The sequence below is a fragment of the Eubalaena glacialis genome, chromosome 11 (assembly GCF_028564815.1).
Source record: "Eubalaena glacialis isolate mEubGla1 chromosome 11, mEubGla1.1.hap2.+ XY, whole genome shotgun sequence".
NCBI classification, from domain to species: Eukaryota; Metazoa; Chordata; class Mammalia; order Artiodactyla; family Balaenidae; genus Eubalaena; species Eubalaena glacialis.
Genome location: NC_083726.1, coordinates 42773995 through 42800958, shown reverse-complemented (window position 1 = coordinate 42800958; position 26964 = coordinate 42773995). Strand labels below are relative to the sequence as shown.

At 35.9% G+C, this 26964-nt stretch overlaps 1 protein-coding gene and 1 pseudogene across 1 annotated transcript in view; one reads left to right on the top strand and one right to left on the bottom strand.

Annotated features, from left to right (window-relative positions):
* ZDHHC17 (zinc finger DHHC-type palmitoyltransferase 17) overlaps positions 1 to 26964 on the top strand; it is a 97873-nt gene that overhangs the window by 6686 nt on the left and 64223 nt on the right. The window contains exon 2 of the mRNA XM_061204970.1: positions 23276 to 23379. Coding sequence (XP_061060953.1) covers positions 23276 to 23379 — 104 coding nt within the window. The remainder of the gene's footprint in view (positions 1 to 23275; positions 23380 to 26964) is intronic.
* Positions 14581 to 14939, bottom strand: LOC133100993 (small ribosomal subunit protein uS10-like; annotated as a pseudogene).

Here is a 26964-nt window from a genome sequence, read left to right as displayed (position 1 = left end):
AGGGTTGGTTAGTCATTTAAAGTGTCTTGATGTAGTGTGCTTTTAACAGAACTCCCAACAGCCACATAATCCAGAAAGATGTTATTTCAATATCAGGGTTATGTGAAATTCTCTTTCAAAGCATCATCTATTTCTAATATTATTTTATGATTAGATTCTATTACAGACAGGTAATTCAAGAATAAAATATCAAATAGTTTAAGCTTTGGAATTTAAAAAGTTGATTCAAGGCAGTATTATATTTATAAAATATGCAAGTAAAATTCTCACCCAGTGCAATAATTATCCATTTGTAGGATGATATCTTCTGTTAAATTTTTCTTAAAATAGAGCTACAGGTAGCTAATTTGAAAGTAGAGTGGAACTTGAACCTTCTTTAAATGAGATATTATGAAGAACTTAATTTCCTGAATTATAGAGGGTTAACAGAATATTTTTCATTTTTATCTCAATTGGTGTTGAAAATTTACCAAATGAATTACTCTACTTTCTAGGATTAATACATACTAAATATGATAGAATCTTTCTTTGATAAATCAGAATATTACAGTGTCCTAGGCTCATCTTTCTGATTACTGATAATTATTGTTGAGGAGATGGAAGTGATAGGGCTAAATGTACCTGAAGGGATTTCTTTGTATATATGTCAGATAACTTGTGTTTTCTATCAGTTGTTTTATACTAGGAAAAATCAAGTGAAAAATACTGTTAATTACTGATTGAGATGTTACTGTACTCTCATTCAGTTTTTTAAAATGTATGTGTGTGTGTATTATGAACATCTGTTAATTTATGAAGGATTTAATGAAGGATGAACAAAACTGGTGACCAAAACTATCTCCATTCTCATTAAAATAAATGAACGAATGAACGAATGAACAAACCCTTTTGTGAGCTGAAGAAGTTGCTTGTCATGTTAGTTAGAATTCTTGGATTGCAGATGTCACCAACCTTTTAAAAATCTACTTGGGCAAAAAAGGGAATTTACTGGTCCACATAACCCAAACTCAGGATGGCAGGGGTGCAGTTGGGTCAAGGATAATTGGAACCTGAGCTGAGAATGTCACCAAGACAATCTTCTCTCTCTCCTCATCTCTGCCTTTCAGCTTCATTTTCTCCTAATGCAGAACAACTTCTTTATTCTGTGTAGTGGGGACATGGATGCCAGCGTTGATCTCTCAAGTCTCAGCTAACCATTAGAGAGGGACTGCATGTCTTTCCTTATTCCACATTGGGAAGTGGCAGTGTGTCCACTCATATGACCACGGGAGAGGGTCTGAACTTTGCCAAGCTATCTTGCTTGGAGTTGGAGGAGGAACAGTATCCTTAAAGCAGGAATGCTAGCAGGGAAACTGTTTCTGTCCTCTGTACTCTTAGTGTGAAGAACTGTTTGTTTGCTTTGTTCCAGTCTTCTAGTTTTTTACGTACTTAGAGATGCTGTAATTACACTGCACTCACTGTTAACAGTAAATGTTCTAGTTGAGCTACTGAATAGCATGCTGCATGAATAATCTAGACTAAGGTTGGGAAACTTTCTCTGTAAAGGCCAGATAGTAAGAATTTTCAAGTTTATGAGCCATGTAGTCTCTGTAGCAACTACTCAGCTCTGTGGTGGTTGTATGAAAGCAGCTGTAGACAATATGGAAATGAATGGGTGTGCCGTGTTTCAATAAAACTTTATATATAAAATCAGGTGCTGGGCTAGATTTGAACTGTGGACTCTATTTGCCAGCCCCTGATCTAGATAATACATAGGAACTCCAAGAAATTTATGTTAAAATATATGATATTTCAGTGCATTAAATCCCATTAACCACTGGTGTGCAATAACTTCATCAGAACTAGATTTGCATGGTAGATGGGTTGGGTAAAGTAAGAATGTATATGTGTGTGTGTGTGTGTGTGTGTGTGTGTGTGTATTAGAACCTTATGGAAAACTTTATTAGAATACACGTGTTTCCATATACACCTCTCACAGTTTCTAATTTAGTATTTGGGTTTGTGGTATGTATGTTTTGAAAACCTTTCAGAGGTGATTCTGATAATCCCATACTTTATCCTCCCCTCTCTGATATGCACTTGATGTGTGGGAAAAGTTTTATTACTTTTTTTTTTTTTTACACAAGGTGGAGGAAAGTAGCTAATTTTTCATTTATGGTATGAGGCATTGTATTGTGTGCTTTTCATGTTATCTTCTCAATCTGATGATAATCACAATGGTAATTGCTAACAGTTACCAAATTATAACTGAACTAGCCACCGTCCTAAACAGTTTTGCTTATATATTCATTCATTTAATTCTCACACCTTTTTTAATACCTCTTTTACAAATGAGAGGATTGAGGCATAGAGAGGGTAAGTAACTTGCTGGTAAGTGGCAGAACTGAATTAGAATCCAGGTTCAAACTGCTGGAATCCAGTTGCCCATTTTGTATTGTGATAGTGATGATACAGAGTTGATTGAATAGTTAGCTGTGATGACAAAAGTCCTCATTTATTTGAAAAACTATTTTTAATAGACTAGTTTTTAGAGTAGTTTGAGGTTCACAGCAACATTGAGCAGAAAGTACAGAGAATTCCCATATACCCTGTGTCAACAACTTGCCCCGGAGGTGGCACATTTGTTACAGTTGATGAACCTGTGTTGACATATCATTATCACCCAAAGTCTGTACTTTACCTTAGGGTTCACTTTTGGGTTTTAATATGGGTTTTGACAAATGTATAATGACATGTATCCACTATTACAGTATTATACAGAATAGTTTCACTACCCTAAAAATCCTTTGTGTTCCGCCTACTCATCCCTCCCTCTCTGCTAACTCTGGCAACCACTGATCTTTTTGCTGTCTCCATAGTTTTCCCTTTACCATAATGTCATGTACAGTTGATCCTTGAACAACTCATGTTTGAACTGTGTAGATCCACTTATGCACGAATTTTTTTCAGTAGTAAATACTACAGTACTATGTGCATCTTACAATCAACAGCATCTTTGATTCTGAGGAATCCTGCCTCTACATAAAGTTTAGAACGGCACTTGACACATAGAGTTAGCTATCATCTGTTTTATAATCTTCCCTTTCTTTCTGCCGTTCAAGATTATGAGAGAGAATTGTAACAGATTGTTAAATCTGTTTCTACCTTGGAGATTTTATCTCCCTTCACTGTAATTATAAATACTCATTAATCTTCATTCATAATTCTGTAACTATGATCATGAATAAACTGTAGACATTATTTTCTAAGGAAATTTTGCTTTCTGATAGAACACTTGATATAAATATCCAGATCTTACAGCTGTTTATGTAAGAAGTTAGTTAACTTGATTTCATAAGTTCCCATTATTTATACTTGTTTTTTCCTTATTTGTCTCCTTTTTCCTGTGGGTAATTGTATGTTACTAAGTTCAAAAAAAGGCCACACTTGGGAAAAAAAATTGACAAACTAGAATCTAGCAGACCAAATAAAAACTTAAACTTTCTGAAATATCCTAACATGTGATTTATTTTGTATTGTTGAATAGTATATGAATTTTCAAGGTATCAGAAATTTAAATTCCAGCATGGGCTTTTGGCTTTTAAAAGAAAGCAGCACAGGATTATTGTCAAAAAAAATTTAAATAGTACAGAAGGCTATATAGAAGATAAAAGCATATATAAATGTATATTTCATATACATGCTTATATACATTTATTTCCTTGTTTTTGTTACATAAATGGTATCATACAATGTTATAAAATTTACATTTTTTCTGAATACACTTTGGCCACAGTTTCATCTTAGCATATGATGATCTTTCCCATTCTTTGTAATGTCTAGACCTGCCTTGTCCAATGTGGTAGCCACCAATGACATGTGGCTATTTAAATTTAAATTGATTAAAATGAATAAAATAAAAAATTGAGCTTTTCAGTCATATTAGTCACATTTTAAGTGTTTATTAGCCATGTGTGGCTAGTGACTACTGTTTTAGACAGCACAGAAGTATAGAATATATCAGCAATTGCAGAAAGTTTTGTGGGACAACACTGGTCTGGACAGTTTTTTAAAGATTTATGTCTTTTAAAAATATTTTTTACTACATAACTATTTTTATTGAGGCATATTGTATTTATAAGTTGCACATATTTTAAATGTTTAAGTTGATGACCTTCTTTGAATTAAAATCTTTTATATGGAGATAATTGTAGATTCACATGTAGTTGTAAGAAAAAATGCAGAGAGATCCTGTGTACCCTTTACCCAGATTTTCCCAATGGTAACACCTTGCAAGATTATAATACCACATCTAGGAGATTGATATTAAATCAGTGAAGATACAGAATATTTCTATCACCACAAAGATCTTTCATATTGCCTTTGTATACCCATACCAATCTATTCTCCCATTTGTATAATTTTGTAATTTTAAGAATGTTATTTAACTGGAATCATGTGTGTATCCCTGTGAGACTGGCTTTTTTCATTCAGCATAATACTTTGGAGATTCATCCAGGTTTTAGCATATATCAGTAGTTCATTCCTTTTTATTACTGGGTAATATGTTGGATGTACCACAGTTTATTTAACTATTTACCCATTGATGGACATCTGTGTTGTTTCCGATTCTTGGTTATTATAAATAAAGCTGCTTTAAATATTTGTGTAAAGGTCTTTGTGTAAACATAAGTTTTCGTTTCTCTAGGATAAATGCCCAGGAGTGCAGTTACTGGGTCATATGATAGTTGTGTGTTAGTATTTTTAAGAAACTGTCAAGCTGTTTTCTGGAGTGGCTGTACATTTTACATTACAACCAGCGGTATATGAGTAATCTGATCTCTCTGCATCTCTTTACCCCATTTTAATAGGTATGTGATGATAAGTCATTGTGTTATTAATTTACATTTCCCTAATGGCTAATGATGCTGACTTTGTTTTCATGTGTTTATTTGCCATCTATATATCCTCCTGGGTTAAATGTCTCTTTGTGTCTGTATTAGTTTGCCAGGGCTGCCATAACAAAATACCACATATGGAGTGGCTTAGATAATGGAAATTTATTTTCTCACAGTTCTGGAGGCTAGGAATCCAAGAACAACGTGTTGGCAGGTTTGGTTTCTTCTGAGGTCTTACTCTGCTTAACAGATGGCATTCCTCTTGCTGTGTCCTCAACATGGTTTTTCCTTTGTGTATATGCATCTCTGGTGTCTGTGTGTCCAAATTTTCTTTTCCTCTAAGGACACCAGTCACACTGGATTAGGGCCTATCCTGATAACTTCATTTTAACTTGATTCCCTCTGTAAAGGGCCTAGCTCCAAATACATTCACATTCTGAGGTACTAGAAGTTAGGGCTTCAACAGATGGATTTGGGGGGACACAACTTAGCCCATAACAGTATCTTTTGCCAATTTTAAAAAAATTGATTGTTTATTTTACTGTTGAGTTTTGAGAAGTTTGTGTTTTCATTTTTGTTTTTAATACCCTAGACACTAATCTTTTGTTGTGGGTTGCAAATATTTTCTCCCAGTCTGTAGCTTGTCTGTTCATCCTCATAACAGGGTCTTTCTCAGAGCATAAATTTAAATTTTGATGAATTTCAGTTTATAAATTTTTTCTTTTATGGATTGTGCTTTTTATGTCAAGTTTAAGATCTCTTTGCCTAGCTATAGATCCAAGAGTTTTTTGCCTTTTTTCTTTTTTAAACAGTTTATGGTTTTACATATAACATTTAAGTTCAGGATCAATTTTGAATTACTTTTTGTATAAATTGTGAGAATTAGGTTGAGCTTCATTTTTTCTCCCCCTATAAATGTCCAACTACTCCAGCACTATTTGTTGAAAAGCTTATCGTTCCTCCATTGAATTGCTTTTACATTGTTGTCAAATATCAGGTGAGCATGTTTGTGTGTTTTTATTTCTGGGTTCTGTCTTCTGTTTCATTGATCTATGTGTCTATCTCTCAGCCAGTATGACACAATCTTGATCGTTGGAGCTATATAATAGGTCTTGAAATTGAGTAGACGCCTTCTTCCTACAATTCTTTTTTTTTAAATTATTTTGCCTGTTGTAGTTGCTTTTGCATATAAATTTTATTTATTTATTTTTAGTGTTTATTTAAAAAAATTTTTTTATTGGACTATAATTGCTTTACAATGTTGTGTTAGTTTTTGCTGTACAATAAAGTGAATCAGCTGTATGTATACATATATCCCCTCCCTCTTGGACCTCCCTCCCACCCCGCACCCCACCCATCTAGGTTGTCAGAGAGTGCCGAGCTGAGCTTCCTGTGCTTTATAGCATGTTCCCACTAGCTATCTATTTTATGCATGGTAGTGTATATATGTCAGTCCTAATCTCCCAATTCGTCCCACCCTCCCTTTCCTCCCCGTGTCCACATGTCTGTTCTCTGCATCTGTGTCTCTATTCCTGCCCTGCAAATAGGTTCATCTGTACCATTTTTCTAGAGTCCACATATATGTGTTAATATATGATATTTGTTTTTCTCTTTCTGGCTTACTTCACTCTGTATGACAAACTCTAGGTCCATCCACATCTCTACAAATGACCCAATTTCATTTCTTTTTATGGTTGAGTAATATTCCGTTGTATATATGTACCACATCTTCTTTATCCATTCATCTGTCGTTGGACATTTAGGTTGTTTTCATGTCCTGGCTATTGTAAATAGTGCTGCAGTGAACGTTGGGGTACATATGTCCTTTTGAGTTATGGTTTTCTCAGGGTATATGCCCAGGAGTGGGATTGCTGGGTCACATGGTAGTTCTCTTTTTAGTTTTTTAAGGAACCTCCATACTGTTCTCCATAGTGGCTATATCAGTTTACATTCCCACCAACAGTACAAGAGGGTTCTCTTTTCTCCACACCCTCACCAGCATTTATTGTTTGTAGATCTTATGATGATGGCCCTTCTGACTGGTGTGAGGTGATACCTCATGGTAGTTTTGACTTCCATTTCTCTAATAATTAGTGATGTTAAGCACCCTTTTATGAGCCCCTTGGCCATTTGTCTGTCCTCCTTGGAGAGATGTCTGTTTAGGTCTTCCGCCCATTTTTTTTTTTTAAATAAATTTATTTATTTAATTAATTTATTTTTGGCTGCATTGCGTCTTTGTTGCTGTGCGTGGGCTTTCTCTAGTTATGGTGAGTGGGGGCTACTCTTCGTTGCGGTGTGCGGGCTTCTCATTGCGGTGGCTTCTCTTGTTGTGTAGCTCGGGCTCTAGCGCGCAGGCTTCAGTAGTTGTGGCAAACAGGCTCAGTAGTTGTGGCTCGCAGGCTCTACAGCGCAGGCTCAGTAGTTGTGGCACACGGGCTTAGTTGCTCTGTAGCATGTGGGATCTTCCCAGACCAGGGCTTGAACCTGTGTCCCCTGCATTGGCAGGCGGATTCTTAACCACTGTGCCACCAGTGGAAGCCCCGCCCATTTTTTGATTGGGTTGTTTTTTTTGATATTGAGCTCCATGAGCTGTTTGTATATTTTGGAGATTAATCCTTTGTCCGTTGCTTCGTTTGCAAATATTTTCTCCCATTCTGAGGGTTGTCTTTTCATCTTGTTTATGGTTTCCTTTGCTGTGCAAAAGCTTTTACGTTTCATTAGGTCCCATTTGTTTATTTTTGTTTTTATTTTCATTACTCTAGGAGGTGGGTCAAAAAAGATCTTGCTGTGGTTTATGTCAGAGAGTGTTTTTCCTATGTTTTCTTCTAAGAGTTTTATAGTATCTGTTCTTACATTTAGGTCTTTAATCCATTTTGAGTTTATTTTTGTGTATGGTGTTAGGGAGTGTTCTAATTTCATTCTTTCACATGTAGCTGTCCAGTTTTCCCAGCACCACTTATTGAAGAGGCTGTCTTTTCTCCATTGTATGTTCTTGCCTCCTTTGTCATAAATTAGGTGACCATGTGTACGTGGGTTTATCTCTGGGCTTTCTATTCTGTACTATTGATCTATATTGCTGTTGTTGTGCCAGTACCATACTGTCTTGATTACTGTAGCTTTGTAGTATAGTTTGAAGTCAGGGAGCCTGATTCCTCCAGCTCCGTTTTTCTTTCTCAAGATTGCTTTGGCTATTCAGGGTCTTTTGTGTTTCCATACAAATTGTAAAATTTTTTGTTCTAATTCTGTGAAGAATGCAATTGGTGATTTGATAGGGATTGCATTGACTCTGTAGATTGCTTTGGATAGTATAGTCATTTTCACAATATTGATTCTTCCAATCCAAGAACATGGTATATCTCTCCATCTCTTTGTGTCATCTGATTTCTTTCATCAGTGTTTTATAGTTTTCGGAGTACAGGTCTCTTGCCTCCTTAGGTAGGCTTATTCTAGGTATTTTACTTTTTTTGTTGCAGTGGTAAATGGGAGTGTTTCTTTAATTTCTCTTTCAGATTTTTCATCATTAGTGTATAGGAATGCAAGAGATTTCTGTGCATTAATTTTGTATCCTGTAACCTTACCAAATTCATTGATTAGCTCTAGTAGTTTTCTGGTGGCATCTTTAGGATATTCTGTGTATAGTATCATGTAATCTGCAAACAGCGACAGTTTTACTTCTTCTTTTCCAATTTGTATTCCTTTTATTTCTTTTTTTTCTCTGATTGCCATGGCTAGGACTTCCAAACTATGTTGAATAAGAGTGGCGAGAGTGGACATCCTTGTCTTGTTCCTGATCTTAGAGGAAATACTTTCAGTTTTTTCACCATTGAGAATGATGTTTGCTGTGGGTTTGTCATGTATGGCCTTTATTATGTTGAGGTAGGTTTCCTCTATGCTCACTTTCTGGAGAGTTTTTATCATAAATGGGTGTTGAATTTTGTCAAAAGCTTTTTCTGCATCTATTGAGATGATCGTATGGTTTTTATTCTTCAATTTGCTAATATGGTGTATCACATTGATTGATTTGTGTATATTGAAGAATCCTTCCATTCCTGGGACAAATCCCACTTGATCATGGTGTATGATCTTTTCAATGTGTTGTTGGATTCTGTTTGCTAGTATTTTGTTGAGGAATTTTGCGTCTGTGTTCATCAGTGATATCAGTCTGTAATTTTCTTTTTTTGTGATATCTTTGTCTGGTTTTGGTATCAGGGTGATGGTGGCCTCGTAGAATGAATTCGGGAGTGTTCCTCCCTGTATAATTTTTTGGAAGAGATTGAGAAGGATGGGTGTTATCTCTTCTCTAAATGTTTGGTAGAATTCGCCTGTGAAGCCATCTGGTCCTGGGCTTTTGTTTGTTGGAAGATTTTTAATCACAGTTTCAATTTCATTCCTTGTGATAGGTCTGTTTATATTTTCTAATTCTTGGAAAATTGTACCTTTCCAAGAATTTGCCCATTTCTTTGAGGTTGTCCATTTTATTGGCATATAGTTGCTCGTAGTAGTCTCTTATAATCCTTTGTATTTCTGCGGTGTCAGTTGTGATCTCTCCTTTTTCATTTCTGATTTATTGATTTGCGTCCTCTCCCTTTTTTTCTTGTTGAGTCTGGCTAAGAGTTTATCAATATTGTTTCTCTTCTCAAAGAACCAACTTTTGCTTTTATTGATCTTTGCTATTGTTTTTTTCATTTCTATTTCATTTATTTTTGCTCTGATCTTTATGATTTCTTTCCTACTGCTGACTTTGGGTTTTCTTTGTTCTTCTTTCTCTGGTTGCTTTAGGTGTAAGATTAGATTGTTAATTTGAGATTTTTCTTGTTTCTTGAGGTGAGATTGAATTGCTGTAAACTTCCCTCTGAGAACTGCTTCTGCTGCAGCCCATAGGTTTTGGGTCATTTTGTTTTTTTGTCATTTGTTTCTATGTATTTTTTGATTTCCTCTTTGATTTCTTCAGTGATCTCTTGGTTACTTAGTAGCACCCTGTTTAGCCTCAATGTATTTGTGTTTTTTACAGTTTTTTTTTCCTGTAATTGATTTCTAATCTCATGGCGTTGTGGTCAGAAAAGATACTTGATACGATTTCAATCTTCTTAAATTTTCCGAGGCTTGATTTGTGACCCAAGATGTGATCTATCCTGGAGAGTGTTCTGTGTGGACTTGAGAAGGAAGTGTATTCTGCCACTCCGGGTGGAATGTCCTATAAATATCAATTAAATCTATCTGGTCTATTGTGTCATTTAAATCTTGTGTTTCTTTATTTATTTTCTGTTTGGATGATCTGTCCATTGGTGTAAGTGGGGTGTTAAAGTCCCCCACTATTATTGTGTTAATGTCAATTTCCCCTTTTATGGTTGTTAGCATTTGCTTTATGTATTGAGGTGCTCCTGTGTTGGGTGCATAAATATTTATAATTGTTATATCTTCTTCTTGGATTGATCCCTTGATCATTATGTATTTTAGAATAACCTTGTCTATATACACAAAAAGTCTCGCTGGGCTTTTGATAGGAATTGCATTAAACTTATCTGTCAATGTGGGGAGAATTGACATCTTAACCATTTTTAGTCTTCCAATCCATAAATATGGTATGTCTGTCTATTTATTTAGATTTTCTTTGATTTCTTTCATCAGTGTTTTGTGTTTTTTAGCATAAAAATACTGTATATGTTTTGTTATGCTTAATTTCTATTCTCTCACACCCACTGAAGGCATTTCTCCAGCAGTTCTCTACTCATACTTCTACCTCATCAGTTTTTGACTCTACCAGATCATTTCTACTAGCAGTCATTTCTCCCATCCTAAAAAGAAAACCTCAAAACCCACACCATGTTTTCCTTTGATTCCACTTCTTTTCTGCCTACTGCCCTATTTCTTTGCTCTTCTTTGTATCAAAACTCCTCAAGAGATTTGCCTGTACTTGCTGTTCCCAGTTTCTTTCATTCCATCTTTTCTTTAATCAGTTCTAGTCTGGCATGTGCTTCTACTTTGGCAAAGCAGCACGAAATCTATATTGCTGTATCCAGTGCTTAACTTGTGGTTCTCATCCTTGTTGACTTTTCAGCAGCATTGATATAGTTAATCTACCTAAATTAACTTTTTTCAATTTGCTTCCGGGAAATGCAGGTCAAAACAAGATATAATCTAGTACCCATCAGATTCCTCCAAAATTAAGTCTGGTAAATCTAAGTATAGTGAAAAACACATACATTGCTAGTGAGAGTATAAGTTGGTACTGCCACCTTGGAAGGTATTTTAATGACAGTAAAGTAGAAGATACTCAAAATCTCTTAATCCAGAAGTTCCAATACTAGGTGCTTACCCTAGAGAAACTTTTACAGATGAGGCCTGTATAAGATTGTTCATTGCAGTATGATTTATAGTAGCAAAAAAGTCTCTTGGTAGGGGAATGTATGTGGTTTATTCATGTAATGGAATACTGTCTAATAATTTCTTTAAATAAACCAGAACTACATGTTTCAGCACAGGTAAATCCCAAAAAACATAATGTTAAGTGAGAAATACTAAGTATTTTAAGATACAGTTTTGTATAATAGGATGTAAAGTGGGATTTTTTCTTGTCATCTAAGCATTTTTCTTGGAGCTCAAAACTGAGGACAGTAGTTGACAAAGGAGCCCTGCAGTATAAACAGAGGTGCTGAACCTGCTGGAAAGTGGCTGTGATTTGTACTGGAACTCTGTTACCTCTAGTCTATACAAGATAAAGAGAGACTTTAGTGGGAGCAAAGGGTTCTTGGAAGAGTTATCAACCCAAGAGGGAGTGCTGTAGTGTTTATATTGTCTTCCATGTGGGTTGCAAACAATTCCTCTGAAAGATTGGGGAACTTTTCAGGAGGAAAAATATTTCTCTGGCTGAATGTCTGCTGGGTTGTGGGAAATAGTTAGGCCTCCCTAGGATGCTGTCTGAGTGGAGTGTTAGAGAATTCTTGGAAAAGGGTGATTTGGGTCCCCTGGAATTACTGATGGCCCAGACACTGGGGGCAGCTGCTGCTTTACTGGGGAAGTGTAAAGGTAAGCGATATATAAAATAGCCATACAGTGGAAGAGCCAGGAGAGAGAGCTTCCTCTGTGTGTCCAGTGATGTTGAATTAAAGGTGTTTCCTTTGGGCCAAACACTTTAGAGGCTAGACAGGCTATAGCCATCTTGAGAGAAACTTACCAAAGAGAATTGCCTGCTGGGCAGAAGCAACCCCAAAGTTATACCAGTGACATAGGAGCTGAGGACTTTTTAGAGGTAAGTTGAAGAATGTCTCTTCTGCACCAGAGAATGTTACAGAGGGAGGTTCTGTCAAAGAAAACCAGAGCTGACAGTAGTTAAAATGGTAAAAATGGATTTCATCCAGGAACTATTGTAATAGGGGGAAAGGAGCCCTCAGTATAAAACTGGGCTCAGTTCTGAATACAGCAAGGACAATTGGAGATTTATAGCCAACAGGCAGAACGGGGGTGGGGGGTGGTCAGTGGAGGGAAAATACTAAGAGGAGACATCAAGGACAGGGAGATTCTTGCTAAACCAACTTAACAGGATTCTTGCTGAGGGCAAGCCAGGGTGATCAGATAGCAAGGACAGGAAATTCTCTAAACTGACTTAGCAGGATTCTTGCTAAAGCTGGACTATGCAGTCCCAGTAAGGATGGGAGCCAAGGTCAAGGCCTAGTTGAGAAGAATGCTCAGAGGAGTCTGACCGCAGTTTGGTCAAGGAGAGAGTATTTCAGAATTCTCAAAATGCCCCACATGAGAGAGGCAACAGTTGATACTGCCAATGACTGAGGATATTTGATAGCTGAGAGAAAACTACAAACAGCACCTAGCCTATGTAATATTAACTTTGCCTCTTTACTTCTCACTTTTCCACCTTTATTCCCATCTCTGGTAAGCAGAATAATGGCTTCCCAAAGATATCAAATCTTAAACCCTGGAACTTGTCCTATAAGTGTTACCTTATAAGGGAAAAAGAATCTTTACAGGGGTGATTAAATTAAGGGTCTTGTGATGGGGGAGGTCATTTTGGATATCCAGGTGGACCCTAATTGCAATTACACATATCCTTATAAGAGGGAGGCAGACAGAGATTTGAACACACATACAGAAGGAATAGCCCTTATGAAGCAGACCAGGGAGATTTGAAGATGCTGGCCTCAAATATTGGACTGATGTCACCACACGCCGAGGTATGCCAGAAGCCACCAGAGCCAGAAGAGGCAAAGAATAGCTTCTCCCCTAGAGCCTCTTTAGGGAACATGGCTCTGCTGACCCTCTGTGATATTGATGTTTGATTTTGATCTTCCGATCTCCAGAACTATAATATAATAAATATGTGTCCTTTTAAGGCACTAAGCTTGTAGAAATCTATTAGAGGATCAATAGGAAACTAACACATATACCATCACACAGTACTATAATAATTTGTTTGCGTAGTAGTGAGAACACAGATAACAGGACAGTTGACTCTGCCTGAAGGAAACAGGGAAGGCTATGGTGACTTTTGAAGTGAGAATTGAAGGATTTGTAAAAGTCTGCCAAACCTGAGATGGGGTGTGCCTTCTGAGTAGAATAGCTAACATGAGCAAAATGATACTGAGGTTTTTAAAGTACATGACTTCTTGGAATGGCTGGTATAAATAAACATGTATGGTGCTTGGAAGGACATGATGAATATTAAAGCTGGAAAAAGTCAGGTGGGGCCAGACCATGGGATTTTGTATGACTGCTGAAATGTTCTTCATTTACTCTATATGCATGATTTTAAGGATTTTAAGCAGGGGAGTGATTGGAACAGCAGTGTAGACAGACCTTTTAAGAGGATATTGTAGAGGCAAAAGAGAAAAGGACAGAAAAAGGTGGTCAAGTAGACATTTGTATCTAAATGCAATGTTATTCATTCTCTGGAATGGATTTGAATAAGGACGACTTAACAACTTTATATATAATGCAGAAACAGTAAGGGTATTGCCTGTTTAAAATGGAAAAAAAAAAATAAGGAAACAAGGATGTACTGTCATTATTTTTTTCTAAAATTGCATTTGATGTTTCTGCGAATGCTGTATGCCATGAAATGAAAGACGACACTTATTTTCAGATTTGATTGTATTCTTAGACTATTCAAAGAGATCATAAAAAATTAGAGATTATAATTTTAACAATGTGGCTAGATACAAGGTAAATCTGTACATTAGTAGTACTCCCATATACTACTTATAACCAGCTCCAAAATGCAATGAAAATGATTTATATAGGTCTCCATCTGCATACTACTTACTAGAATAACTCTCAGAGTTATAGTAGTCAGGATAAGCTAGGTTTTGCTGCAGTAGCAACCCTAAAATCTTAGTGGCATACGTGTCAGTAGTTTGCTACACATGCATTATGGCTGCTCTGGGACCCAGACTGATTATCTGCTCTCTGGAACATTGCCAGTTTCCATGGCCGACGAGAAGTGAGAGTGAGGAATTGCATACTGGCTCTTAAAACCTATTCTCTGACAGCAACATGTCTCTTTTATTCATACTCTCTTGGTTAAAAGAAAAAAGTCAATCACTTGGACTTACTTAATTTTCCAGGGGCCAAGGACATACAAAACTACCATGTGCTTGGGAAAAGAACTGGAAATATTTGATGGGTAGCACTAATGATTATGGAAGTTTTTTTTTTTTTAACAACTGATTATCAATTTATTAAAAATGTTGATTTAAGCATCTGCACTGGTGACTTCAGCCTTGACTCCTGGCTCAATACTGATGGAAGTGATCTGCTTGACAATCTCAGGACTGTGCAGGTCAATGAGTCCCTTGTGGATCCTCATCTGGAAGAGATCCCAAGTCTTAGAACCTTCACCACAAGGAGTTTTCCTTGTAGTTATTCTCAGAGTCTTGGTAGGCATCTGAACTGGTCCTTTTCACTTTGAGATTCTTTTCCTTCACGCCTCTGATCAGGTCTGCACATACCTTCTCCAAAGACTTCCACGTTGTGGCTGGTGAGGGTGATTCTAATGCGGTGAATCACCTCCTCGGGCTCCACGGGAGTCTTTCCATTATCTTTAAAAGCCATGGCTGCGGTGCGGCTTCCTGACTGACTTGTTCCTTGGTGAGAGAGAACAGCGGTAAGTTAGGAGCAGGAGTGGGTGGCCCGAGGCTCCGCTGCAGTGGTAACCCTGTCTTCCTCCAAGTGCTATGGTAGTATTTAAATATAAAAGTCAGGACCAAAAATGCCCAAGGAAAAAAATGTGTGTGATTATAAAAGTATAGTCCTTGAAACATATCAAAAGCATAGACAGCAGCTCTAAAAATGGAACAGAAGTGTTTAGATCAGTATGAAAAGGTTAGTATCTAATCTTCTCTATACATAAAAATCAGATTGAAATACATTAAACAAACAAATTTCAGGACCGAAATAGAATAAAATGGCCAAAGGATAGGAACAGGCAATTCTCAAAAGATGATATAGAATAGGAAAATATATTTAAGGTTGAGAGTTCAAGTATTATCTACTCTATTTAAATTAAGGGATAGTTTAAAAATAACACCTAGAGTCAGTGAGTTTATGGAGAAATGGTTAATCAGATATTGATGATGGGATTATAAATATAATCCCTTTGCAAAAACAATTTAGATATTGTATCAAGAACCATAAAAATATTCATACCCTTTAAGAATCTCTCTCTAGGAATTTACTCCAGTTAATACATTTTTGACCAGAAATGTATTAAGGCCACAGGCGTTAGTTTCTACAAAAATCCCCTGGTCAATAATGGGTTAAAAAGAAGAAGTGTTAAATGAGTTAGAGGAAGTATTTTGTTGTAGTGAGGAAAAATCCATCCATTTATTCTTTTTTTTTAAGTTATCCTTTTTTTTGGTTTGTTTTTTAAAATTATTATATAAGTTTAAGGTGTACAGCATTGTAATTCAACATCTGTATACACTACAAACCAGGAGTCTAGTTATAATCTATCACCATACAGTTGACCCCCTTCACCCCTTGCTCACCTCCCCCCAATCCCCTTCTCTTTTGGTAAACACTAATCTGTTCTCTGTATCTATGAGTTTGTTTTTGTTTTATTTTGTTTTATTTTTCTAGATTCCACATGTGAGTGAAATCATACAGTATTTGTCTTTCTCCTTCTGACTTATTTTACTTAGCATAACACCCTCAAGGTCTGTCCGTGTTGTCGCAAATGTCAGGATTTCATTCTTTTTTATGGCTGAGTAGTATTCCATTGTGTACGGATATACCACATCTTCTTCATCCCTTTATCCATCGATGGACACCTAGGTTGTTTCCATGTCTCAGCTATTGTAAATAATGCTGCAGTGAACATAAGAGTGCAGATATCTTTTTGAATTAGTGTTTTTGTGTTCTTTGGATAAATACCCAGAAGTGAAATAGCTAGGTCATGTGGTAGTCCTATTCTTAATTTTTTGAGGAATCCCCATACTATTTTCCATAGTGACTATTCCAATTTACAGTCCCACCAACAGTGTACAAGGGTTCCCTTTTTTTCACATCCTCTCCAACATCTGTCATATCTTGTCATTTTAATAATAGCCATTCTAAGAGGAAATGTAAAAGGGAAGAATATAAAATATATGAATACTGTGATTACAGACTAAAGATATATAAATATTTGGGCAAATAAAGATTATATAGCAGTATTGAAGGAAATTTGCAAAATTAGGTTAAATTAAAAAATAACACTTCTTCCTAAAAACACATACTCTAGTCTAATAGTGAAAAAAACCCCTGACAAATCCCAGTTGAGGGTCATTCTACAAAATACCTGACTAGTTCTCAAAACTGTCAAAGTCATCAAAAATAAGTAAAGTTTGAGGAATTGTCATAGCCAAGAAGAGCCTAGGGAGCCATGACCACTTAAATGTAATGCGATACCCTGGATGGAATCCTGGAACAGAAAAAGGACATTACCTAAAAACTAAGGCAATCTGAATAAAGTATAGATCTCAGTTAATAATGTATTAATATTGATTGAATAACAACAAATGTACCATACTAATGTTAGATGTTAATAATAGTGGAAACTGGGTGTGTGGAATATGGGAACTGTGTACTGGTTTTGTAAATCTTAAACTATCCTAAATAAAAATAATCCTAAAAATAAAGTTTTTTTTTCTTTTCTTTCTTTCTTTTTTTTTTTTTTTTTTAAGGAGAGGGAGAAAAATATACATATAGGCATTTGTTCATCAAATGTTTGTGGAAGGAAAAAAAAAGTGTGCCAGATTTATGTATATTGTTGCAAGTATGTATATACATATAGATTAATACTAGAAGGAAATGAAGTGAAAACCAGTTTTTAGTGAAGCTAGAAGGTGATGAACATTTTCCTAGTCTAAAATTTGTTGGAAGCAAGCAAAGTGAATTTGATAGTTTGGATTGAGACAGTGGTGGTCCTACAGCATAAAGAGAACCTGCCTATGCCTCAAGTTGGCCTCTCTTTTTTAAAAGCAAAAATCACATACTGTTAGCCAGGGATTGGGGACCACAGCAGAGCATATAATATAGCAGAGACTTCTTACTTACTGAAAAAATTGATTTGAAATCTTTCCATGGTATTACCAAATCATTTTTGTCCAATCTTCCCTTAAAGAGGGTACATCCAATAGATTAGTAAAAAATTCTGTCTTGAGTGTAGTGCCATTTGCTGGCACTATTAATTAAATACATTTTAAAAGAAAGTTATTTTATAATTTTGTAGTGGCTACTGCTTTTCCTTATCTTTCATTGTTCATTTGGTTATATGTTTAATGCTTATGCTGTCCTCTCATTATATATTCCTTTTTAAAAATCCTTATGGTATTCCTAGAATTTAGTTCATTACTACCTAGGTTTTGAGAAGGTCTCACATTTGGCTCCTCAGTTTTGGCTAGGACTTAAAAATGAATCAATTATGTATAGAGACTTTTTTTCTTTCTTCTTGTCAACAACGCTTTATATTGTTCTAGTTTCATCATATACATTTAATGGAATTAAATTTGAGAAGCTCAAAATTAATATAATTAACTACAATTAGCTTCTTGATTCACAGTCCAGCCTGTTAGAATGATACCTGACAACAGACATTTGCACAGAGCAAGTTACAAGCGTATGGTTAAGCCCTACTGGTTTGCTAATTCACCTGTGTATATTTATGGGTTAATGCACCAAAGGCAGGCAGGTAACGTGTCTTGTAGGTAACATGTATGTGCCCTAGAATTTTATTGAATTGATTTTGTGCTCTCTCTCTCTCTCTCTGTTTGGAAATGCATTTATATTGAGAATTACGGCATCTTTTCATGCCTATGTTTGCCATTGTATTTTGCCCTCTTTGAACTATCTTCATATTCTTTGCCCATTTTTCAATGTGTTGTTACTCATGCTTTTCTCAGAGCTTTTTTTTTTTTTTTTTTTAAACATTAGGACTATTATTACTGATATTCTTATATTTACATCTTTGACCTGACTGGAAATTATCTAATATAAGGAGTGAGATGGGAATCTTATAGGAAGAGTCCTTGACTGAGGCCTGGTCCTGCCGGGTAGTCACTTCTCTAGGAAGCCTGGGAAATTGATCTGCACTTTAACTGGTCTTTCATTAAACATTCAGGAAAGTCCTAGAGCTGTTTTGAACAAGTTACTTAGACCTGGTGAGCACCAGACATACGGTCAGAGTCTCCAGAACAGTCAGGAGAGTCCAGAGTGGCACAAAGACTCCCCAGAACAAGAGGGTGCATGCTTCTCTCACCAGGAGAATGGTATAGGCATCTACCTGTATGTTCTCATGGGATGTGTTGCTGACCTGGGAAGCTTCCACCTGGGAGCATGCTGCTCTGAATTCTGCTTTGTGTGGCCCTGCTTTTTCAGACAAGTTTCAGCATCATATGCCATTAAAGAAACTATATCCTTGGCTGTATTTGTTAGCATCTTTCTACCAAGCACATCACCCTTCTATGTTGGAGCCTGTTGAATTTTTTTTTTTATCCCAAATGACTAGCCAGTTGTCCATTTATACCATTTACTGAATAATATGTCTTTCCCTCCTGATTCTAATTCTCATTCTTCAAGCTCTATTCCACTGCCCTATTTATCACTGCAGTACTCCTGTTTTTTCTTTAGTTTGCTGTCTGATGTATTGTAATTAATGGCAGGGCAAGTCCCTGCCCTTACCCTTCTTTCGGAATATTCCTGAACTTACTCTTGCATGTTTGTTCTTTCAGATATACTCTACCATAGAACCGATTCTTGGAGCACCTTTTCTTATAGAGCACTTATTAAACATCTATATTTGGTTGGTAATAAAGTACTGTGCCATAGAGCAGGGGTCCCCAACCTTTTTGGCACCGGGGACCGGTTTCGTGGAAGACAGTTTTTCCATGGCCTGGGGTGGGGTGGGGGGGATGGTTCAGGCGGTAATGCGAGCGATGGGGGCGGCAGATGAAGCTTCGCTCCCTCGCCCACTGCTCACCACTTCCTGTGTGGCCCAGTTCCGTAGCAGTCCGCAGCCCGGGGCTTGGGGACCCCTGCCGTAGAGGATTCTTTGATCAGTGCTGCCTCCCTCTTTGTTTTAAATGAATGTAAACTAAAGATTAACAGGTCTAGTATTTTTTAAAAGTTAACTAGATTGCACACAGACACTTGCTAACTAGTTTATTGGTTATATAATTCCATCCAGGCATGTGAATAAACACGTATTATGGAGTCTGTCATCTTGATATGCCATCCAGAGTTTGCCTGTATCTGCTGTGTAAGTTTGAGTTTTATCGTATTGATTTCTCTTAGCAGCAGTGTATGGCAGCTCTTCTCGTTCCTGTCTGCTACGTGAGCAGCAGGTTTTGGAGGTGCTTTCTCTCCTTCTAGTTCTCTTCAGCAACTCCTAGGGCTATAAAAACCTTTGGCTGTCAATTTAGGTACCTTAAGGATCTTTCTAGTGGCTGTAATTTCTTTATTCCAATATATAAAATCATTGTATGTTAGCCTTAGAAGGGATCTTGGAGGACTTCTAATCTAGTGGTTTTTAAACTTTTAAAAAGGAGCTGAATCTTTTTTTTTTTTTTTATTAAAGAAATATTATGTAAAGCCCCAGTATCTAAAAAGAGGCTAAATAACAAAGTGCTTTGTTTAAGAAGGGAGTGGATTGAGTGGAGCTGAAACCATCAAGCTCTTTGATGCCCTGATGTTGGTCCTTGAGGCACCTGGGTGGAACACTAAGCTGATCTTATTCATCCTCCTCTTTTTACAAATGAGGGACCTGAATCCTACCATAGTTAATTGCCTTGCTGGGTTGTAGCCTAGGTAAGAGAGTGGCAGACTTTCAATTCAGTAGCCTCTCAGTCAAGGACTTTTTCTATTATACCATGCTGCTTCTAATGGAATTACTGCATTCTTAAAAGTTACAATGACCTACATATGTATATTTTAATTAGTATTACTTTCCTTGGCAGAGATATCAATTAAATTGCATCTTGGTTCCCATTAAAATCAAGGAAAAATTATAGGATTTTAGTGTCATTAAATATTTGTATGTTGAAAATTTATCTGATGTATAATAGCAAATTTATAATTAAAAAATTAATATCATCTATACATTTATAGGATATATTTATTTACATTAACACAGTATTTTTTATTTTATGTTTTTAAAGTTTAAAAATCACAACTGTTATTCCTAGGCCTAGTGATAGTGGTGGTTATCTTGATAGAGAGTGTTGTCATTTGTCAGATTGGCAGGGTGCTAGTTCTAGAGGTGAATCAGTTTCCAATGTGATTAAAAGTGAGAAAAAGAATTTAAGTTCCGTGTTATTAATTTTTTAAAAAATAGTACAACAGGTTGGAGATTTGCTTAAACACCGTTTCCTCTACCTTTTTAGTGGGAATAACTCTACCTCTTGAAAATTACTCTAGGGATATATGTAAAACCATCTTTTAAAAAAATCATATTTCCTTTACTAAAAAGTAGAAGTAAACAAATAAAAACCATATAATTGTGATAAAACAAATGCATTTAATTTTTAAATGTTACTGGAAAAAAGTCTGATTTCTAGTAAATTGGAAGATCACATTTGGCACTGTCAGTGGGGCAAAATGGACGGTAGATAAACTGAAAATACAATTTAATCATTATATATAATAACAGGTCTCTGGGGATAAAAATGAAACTAAAATCACATGAAAGCATTACAGTAGTAAGCTTTAAAAAGAGATTTATTTTTTATTTAATGAATATTTGTTATTTGCCTGTAAAAGCAACCTATTTGTCCTTATTAAAAAATAGCAGTTTGCCCTAGCAGATTTTCATATTGAAATAGTTTTTAAAGTTATATTATTACTTTTTGGCCCTTATGTTGTCTTTATTTAAGTTTTAACTTAGCTATTGCTTCTAATCTTTGACTTATGTTTCTTATCTACTTTGTCCTTCCATTTTGGATTGTAAAGGCCTTGAGGGCAAGAGACCATATTTGGTATTTGCATATTGGTTTGCAGTACTGCTTCAAGCCACAGTGGAGCCTGACACAAAAGGAAAAACGAGCAATACTGGTGCTGTCTATATTTAAAATGTTTATGTTTATGTTTTGTTTTGAGTTTTAAAAGATAATTCATTAAGATTTTTAAAATCTTGATTATGGAGTTTTTTGGCACTCTCTTAAACTTTGCACTAGCCTTACCCTGTCCTGGCTTGGGGTCCCAGTACATTGTAGAGGGCTTTGTTTATAGCAGACTTTCAATACATGTTCTGTTGGACATTTTACTCCATTCTGCTTGTAAACTATGGCCAGGTTTTTATTTTCCTTCAGGTGTCTTATGGTCCTATAGAAAAAGTCATAATCGAAAGTTTAAAAGGTTATTTTCCTTATGGTAGGGGAGAATAATATCAGAAAAAATTTAGAAAAAAAGGAAGTGCTACTGATCTGAGACGTGTCTTTCTTTTATCTTGCTCCACTGAATAGAGAGCATAGAGAAGTTGAGAACTGGAATTCAGTGGAGAAATTAAATAGAAAAGTTTAAAAAAATTAAATTGGGTAAGTCTTATGTATTGGTTAGCTTCATCAATTATTCAGAGTGTTGCGTACACCCAAAATACTCTACCTGCTTGTGTTCATATTTAACCAGTTCTATTTTAATGGAGTCCAAGAACAATCTCTCAAAAAAATCACTTAGTAAATTATATGCAGTACGTGTAATATGTTGTGAATCTCGGCTTAAGACTGATGTCTATTTTCTTTCTTCTGCAAATGTGGATTTATGATTATTACAGTGATATTTTAATATTGGCGGTGGCATTTTCATAAGGAAAGGTTATATACTAAGCAGAATTTGCTTTTGTGAAACTTTTAAATTCCCTATTGTTGAAAATATTCAGCAATATTGTTGATAGTCTTCTAAATGTATGGTTCAAACAAATCAGTATTGGAATTTTCCACATAGATTAAATGGCTAGAGTGAGCTAAAGATAATAGACTTTTTTCTCCAATGAAATACCATAAATTTGTATTGTTAAATATCAGTGGCCAAGAGAGAATGAATTGTTCTAAGGATTTAATTCTCTCCAAATATCTTGTTATGCCTTATCCTTTCATTTATGTGTGTGTGCCTGTAAGAGAAAAATATCAGAATCATAGAAATTTGAATGGATGGTAGTAGAACCAAACATGCTCAATTTTTCTGTTTTCATATAAAAGAAGTAATTGTATCTTAGTGCTATATTGAGGAAGCTGACTATGCATAGCAAAGTTTGTATTTTAAATAGAAAATTGCACATAGCATATAAGTTTTAAATGGATGTAATATTCTATAAAGCTGTTTAATTAAATTTTTATATAAAAATTAGTTTCTTTAAGGGTGTTGACATTTTTAGAACTACTCAAGCAGATTTACATTTTATTAGAATTCCCTATTGTTCTTTATTCACCTAATAGTAGATGCCTTAACAAGCCCTCAGCATGAAGGAGTATAAGAAAAGGTGATATCTGAAAATAATAGAATAATATCCCTGGGTTCCTTTTTTAGGACCTTAGTTTTTATTTGGCATGTGATGAAAGTTTTGAAGTAGAGTGTTAGAGCTAGGGGGTTATGCTGGAATAGTAGAAAAATTGGTCTGAGAGAATGAGAGTTGATTTGATGAAGAAGTAGAGTTCTATGGAGCTAAAGATGAATTTCAGTTACTGATTTGTCACTGATTTACAGTTTTGCAGCTTTTCTGTTTTGAGAGTGTGTATAAGGGGTAGATCTGTTTGAACATGCTTTTTCTCCAAAGAATACATACTTCAGCATAAGGTTAAACTTAATCTTTTAAATAACAAACATTCTTCAAACAGCACAAAAGCAATAGTAAAATACTGAAATATTTTCATACTTCATTTCTCTATTCTTATCTCTGTGTAATTTTTTTTCTTCAACAGGAAATCAAACCTCAAAGCCATTATAGCCATGGATATGGTGAACCCCTCGGAAGGAAAACTCATATTGATGATTACAGCACGTGGGACATAGTTAAGGCTACACAGTAAGTTTTTTGTTGCAGTTGTTTTCTTCTTTGACATCTGTATTTTAAGTGAAATATACATTTCTTTCTCTTTTTGATATTCTCTATTTGATAATTCTGTACTTGGTGAGACATTGTTTTCATACTTTCCTTTAGTTCTTTGTACAGATTTAAATCAGATAGCTGATTTAAAGTCTTTGCCTAGTAAGTCCAATGTCTGGGATTCTTCAGGGACAGTTTCTATTAATTGCTCCCCCCTGCTCCCCATGGGTTATACTTTTTTGCTCTTCTGCATGTCTTGTTGAAAACTGGACTGTTCAAATAATGTAACATGGCAGTTCTGGGTATCAGGTTCTCCAGGGTTTGTTGTTGTTTGTGACATTTCTGAACTAATACTGTAAAGTCTGTATCTTTGTCATGTGTGGCCACTGAAGTCTCTACTTGGTTAGTTAGTGGTCAGAGACTTCTTAAATCCCTAGAACCAGTAAGTCTTGATCTTTGTCGAGGAACTCTTCATGCAAGTGCAAGTTGGGGCACTCAGCACTCAGCCAGGCAGCTTACAGCTCTGCCTTAGCCTTCACTTTCTGCTTGCAAAGAACCTCAAGGTCAATCAGAAGTGAGAGCTTAGGGCCTTCTCCAGTCTTTGTTGAACATGTGCATGGCCTTCTAGCTTCCCAAGAATATGTCTGAGCTTTTCAAGCCCCTGTGGATATCTCATTCCTCAGCTTTTGCTTAAGCTTTTTGATTTGTCTGTTGTTTGTCCCAACTGCTTTCCATCCTCTCAAACAACTGTTATGTTAAAACATTTGACAAACATCCCAGAAAGGAGGTTTTAATGAGTTTGGGTGAGGTCTAATAGATAAGCCTTTCAAGTAGGCTCTTCCAGGGAACCACCATATAGGTGAAATAATGACTCCTCTTTGAGAATGAGGCTTTGAAGGAACTCCATTCCTACTCTGCTATCAGTACCAGGAATACAACTTATTTTTCAAGGCTGCTGGGGAGCAGAGGATGGGACTGTGGTATTTTAAAACACCACAAAGTCCTCTGTTCTTCCTGAAATACAGCTGTTTTTATTGACTAAAGAGCCCTTGGATTGCTGAAAGCCTTTTGTTAACTTTTCCAGAGTTCTGAAAAAGTTGATACTGCCAGTTTTTTCATTACTTTTGTGGAGAGGCAAATTTTTGGAAGTCCTTAGTCCACTGTCACCTTACTTTCCCGAATGTTGTATGTAGTCAAAAATCAAAGCACATTGTACCAGCTGTATTTAGCAAACAAATTATACTGCTCTACATTCATTTTTCCTTTTGAGACTTTGCTCCTATTACTATATTCTTTCTCTCCTTTGTCATTAATCTGTCTCACCCTAATGCATGATTTCCATCAGCAAATACACTGCAGCATCTTTCATGTTAAGAAAAAAAACAACCACCTTTCTTTATTCCTCAAATACCCTTGTAACTACGCTTTTTCTTGAAAAGTATCTATGTGTGCTGTCTATAATTTCTACCTTTTAAAACATTTATTTAAATTTTAAAACATTTCAATCCTACAGATGAGTATAGAGAAGAATGTAACTGTCAGATTAAGCAGATGCTAACATTTTGCTGTGATTGCTGCAGGTTGCTCAGCATGCTCTTTCCCTGTCTCCTCGAGGAAACCTCTCTCGAAGTTGCTGCGAATCATTCTCATGAACATTCCTGTACATGTCGACAAACATCTGTAAACAAAATATACTATTATAATGTATGCTTAAAATTGACATAAGTTGTATTCTACTCTACATATCCTTTTGCAGTTTGCTTTTCAAAAACAAACAAAAAAACGATACAGCTTTTGTGATTTATCAGTGTTGGTAAATAAGGACCTAATCTGTCCTGTTTAACTGCTTTGTAGTATTCCATCATTCCTTATCGAGGTATACTTTAAATCGTTTCTACTATTTCATTATTTCAAAGCATCGCATCAGTGAATGTCTTACTACCTGTTCCCCTGTGCACATAAACAAAAGTTCTTCTAGGGTAGACAACTCAAGTGGAACTTCTGGCTTCTTCAGTGTCTTCTTTTTCAGCTTTACCAGTTCTTGCCAAATGGTTTTCCAAAGTGGCTGTGCCAATTTATACCCCCATCTGCAGGAAATGAGTTCTTTTTCCACTGCATTTTTTGCTCAGTTCTAGTTTTGTCACACTTACTAGTCATTGTCAGTTTGATAGCTGTGAAATGGTTTTTCTCTCTTTTGATTGGCCTTTCTCTGATTACGAATGATATTGAATATATTTTCTATGTTTATTGGCCATTTGGGTTTCTTCCTGTGTGAATTAACCATTTTAAATATACCTATTTTGAGTTCTTTTGTCTTACTATAATTAGTTTGTAAAAGTTCTTTATGTAGTTTGATGGAGTCTGCAGAGAAGTTAGTGAGATCTGTGTCCCTTTAGTGTCCTCCAAGAGTCCCATCTGCCACTCTCCCAGCCCCTTCCCACCCCTAGTCATGCAGCTCATGATTCAGTACTCCTCTTCAGTGTATCCAAACTCATATTTTTTTCCTGTAACAATGTGCTGGAACGTCTCTGGAAACCTGCACTTCCACAAAGGCTCTGTCATCTGTGGTGACTGTGAAAGACAGTGTTGACTGGGGCTCCCAGATGGTGGCTGAGAGGGGCTGGAGCCAGTTCGTGGGCCGCTGCAGGGTCCACAGCTAGGAATAGGTCTGTATGCCTGGTACCCAATGCATGGGTGGGTGAGACTCTCCCAGCTCTCTTGGCCGATGGTGCTGGATCCCATAGTGCCCACAGAGGTCCATGGATAGAGGCTGAATTATTATTGTTAGAGGGGGGACAAAACGATGAATGTCTTCTTCCACCGTGATGCTGATGTCACTCTGCAGTCCATTTCTAAATACTCTTTTTTTCCTCCATTTGTTTAATCTTGTATAGTACCACATTGTTTTAATTATTTCTTAGTCTTCAAAAGTGTCTCAGCTGTTCTTGGTCTTTTACTCTCACAAATGAATTTTAGGGTTCTACTTGGGAAATTCATGAGATATTCATTTGAGATTTTAATTAGAATTTCATTACATTTGCAGATCGCTTTGGGGGAAATTGGGGTATATATTTCTTTAGGTCTTACTTTAACGTCTTTCATTAATTAACCTTATTTACAGTGAGAGTAGTATAATTAAATATGCTTCCTCATTATTATTTTAGATAGTTTAATATTTTATGTTGCAGTGATATGGAAATCTGATCCTAAATTTATTTTATTTAGATACTTTGTTTTCATGATTTTTTGGCTGGAAAAAAGATAAATCTCACAAAGATACATGATTCCCTAATGGAAGAATTACAACATATACTGCATTTATTAAGTTACAGTAATTACTTTTCAGTACTATTCACTACGTAAAGATTTTACTAAACTTTACCTTGTAAATGTACATTTTCTGATGATAGTTCTTGCAAACTAATCAGGTTTTGACATTTTTGTAATTACAGCAAATGGGTTCACACATGTTAGAAAATTGTTTCAAAATTTTTTAGTGTGCCCACATAAGAAAGTTTTTACAGTTGTTGTATAAGATCTTTCAGAAACTATATTATATAATGA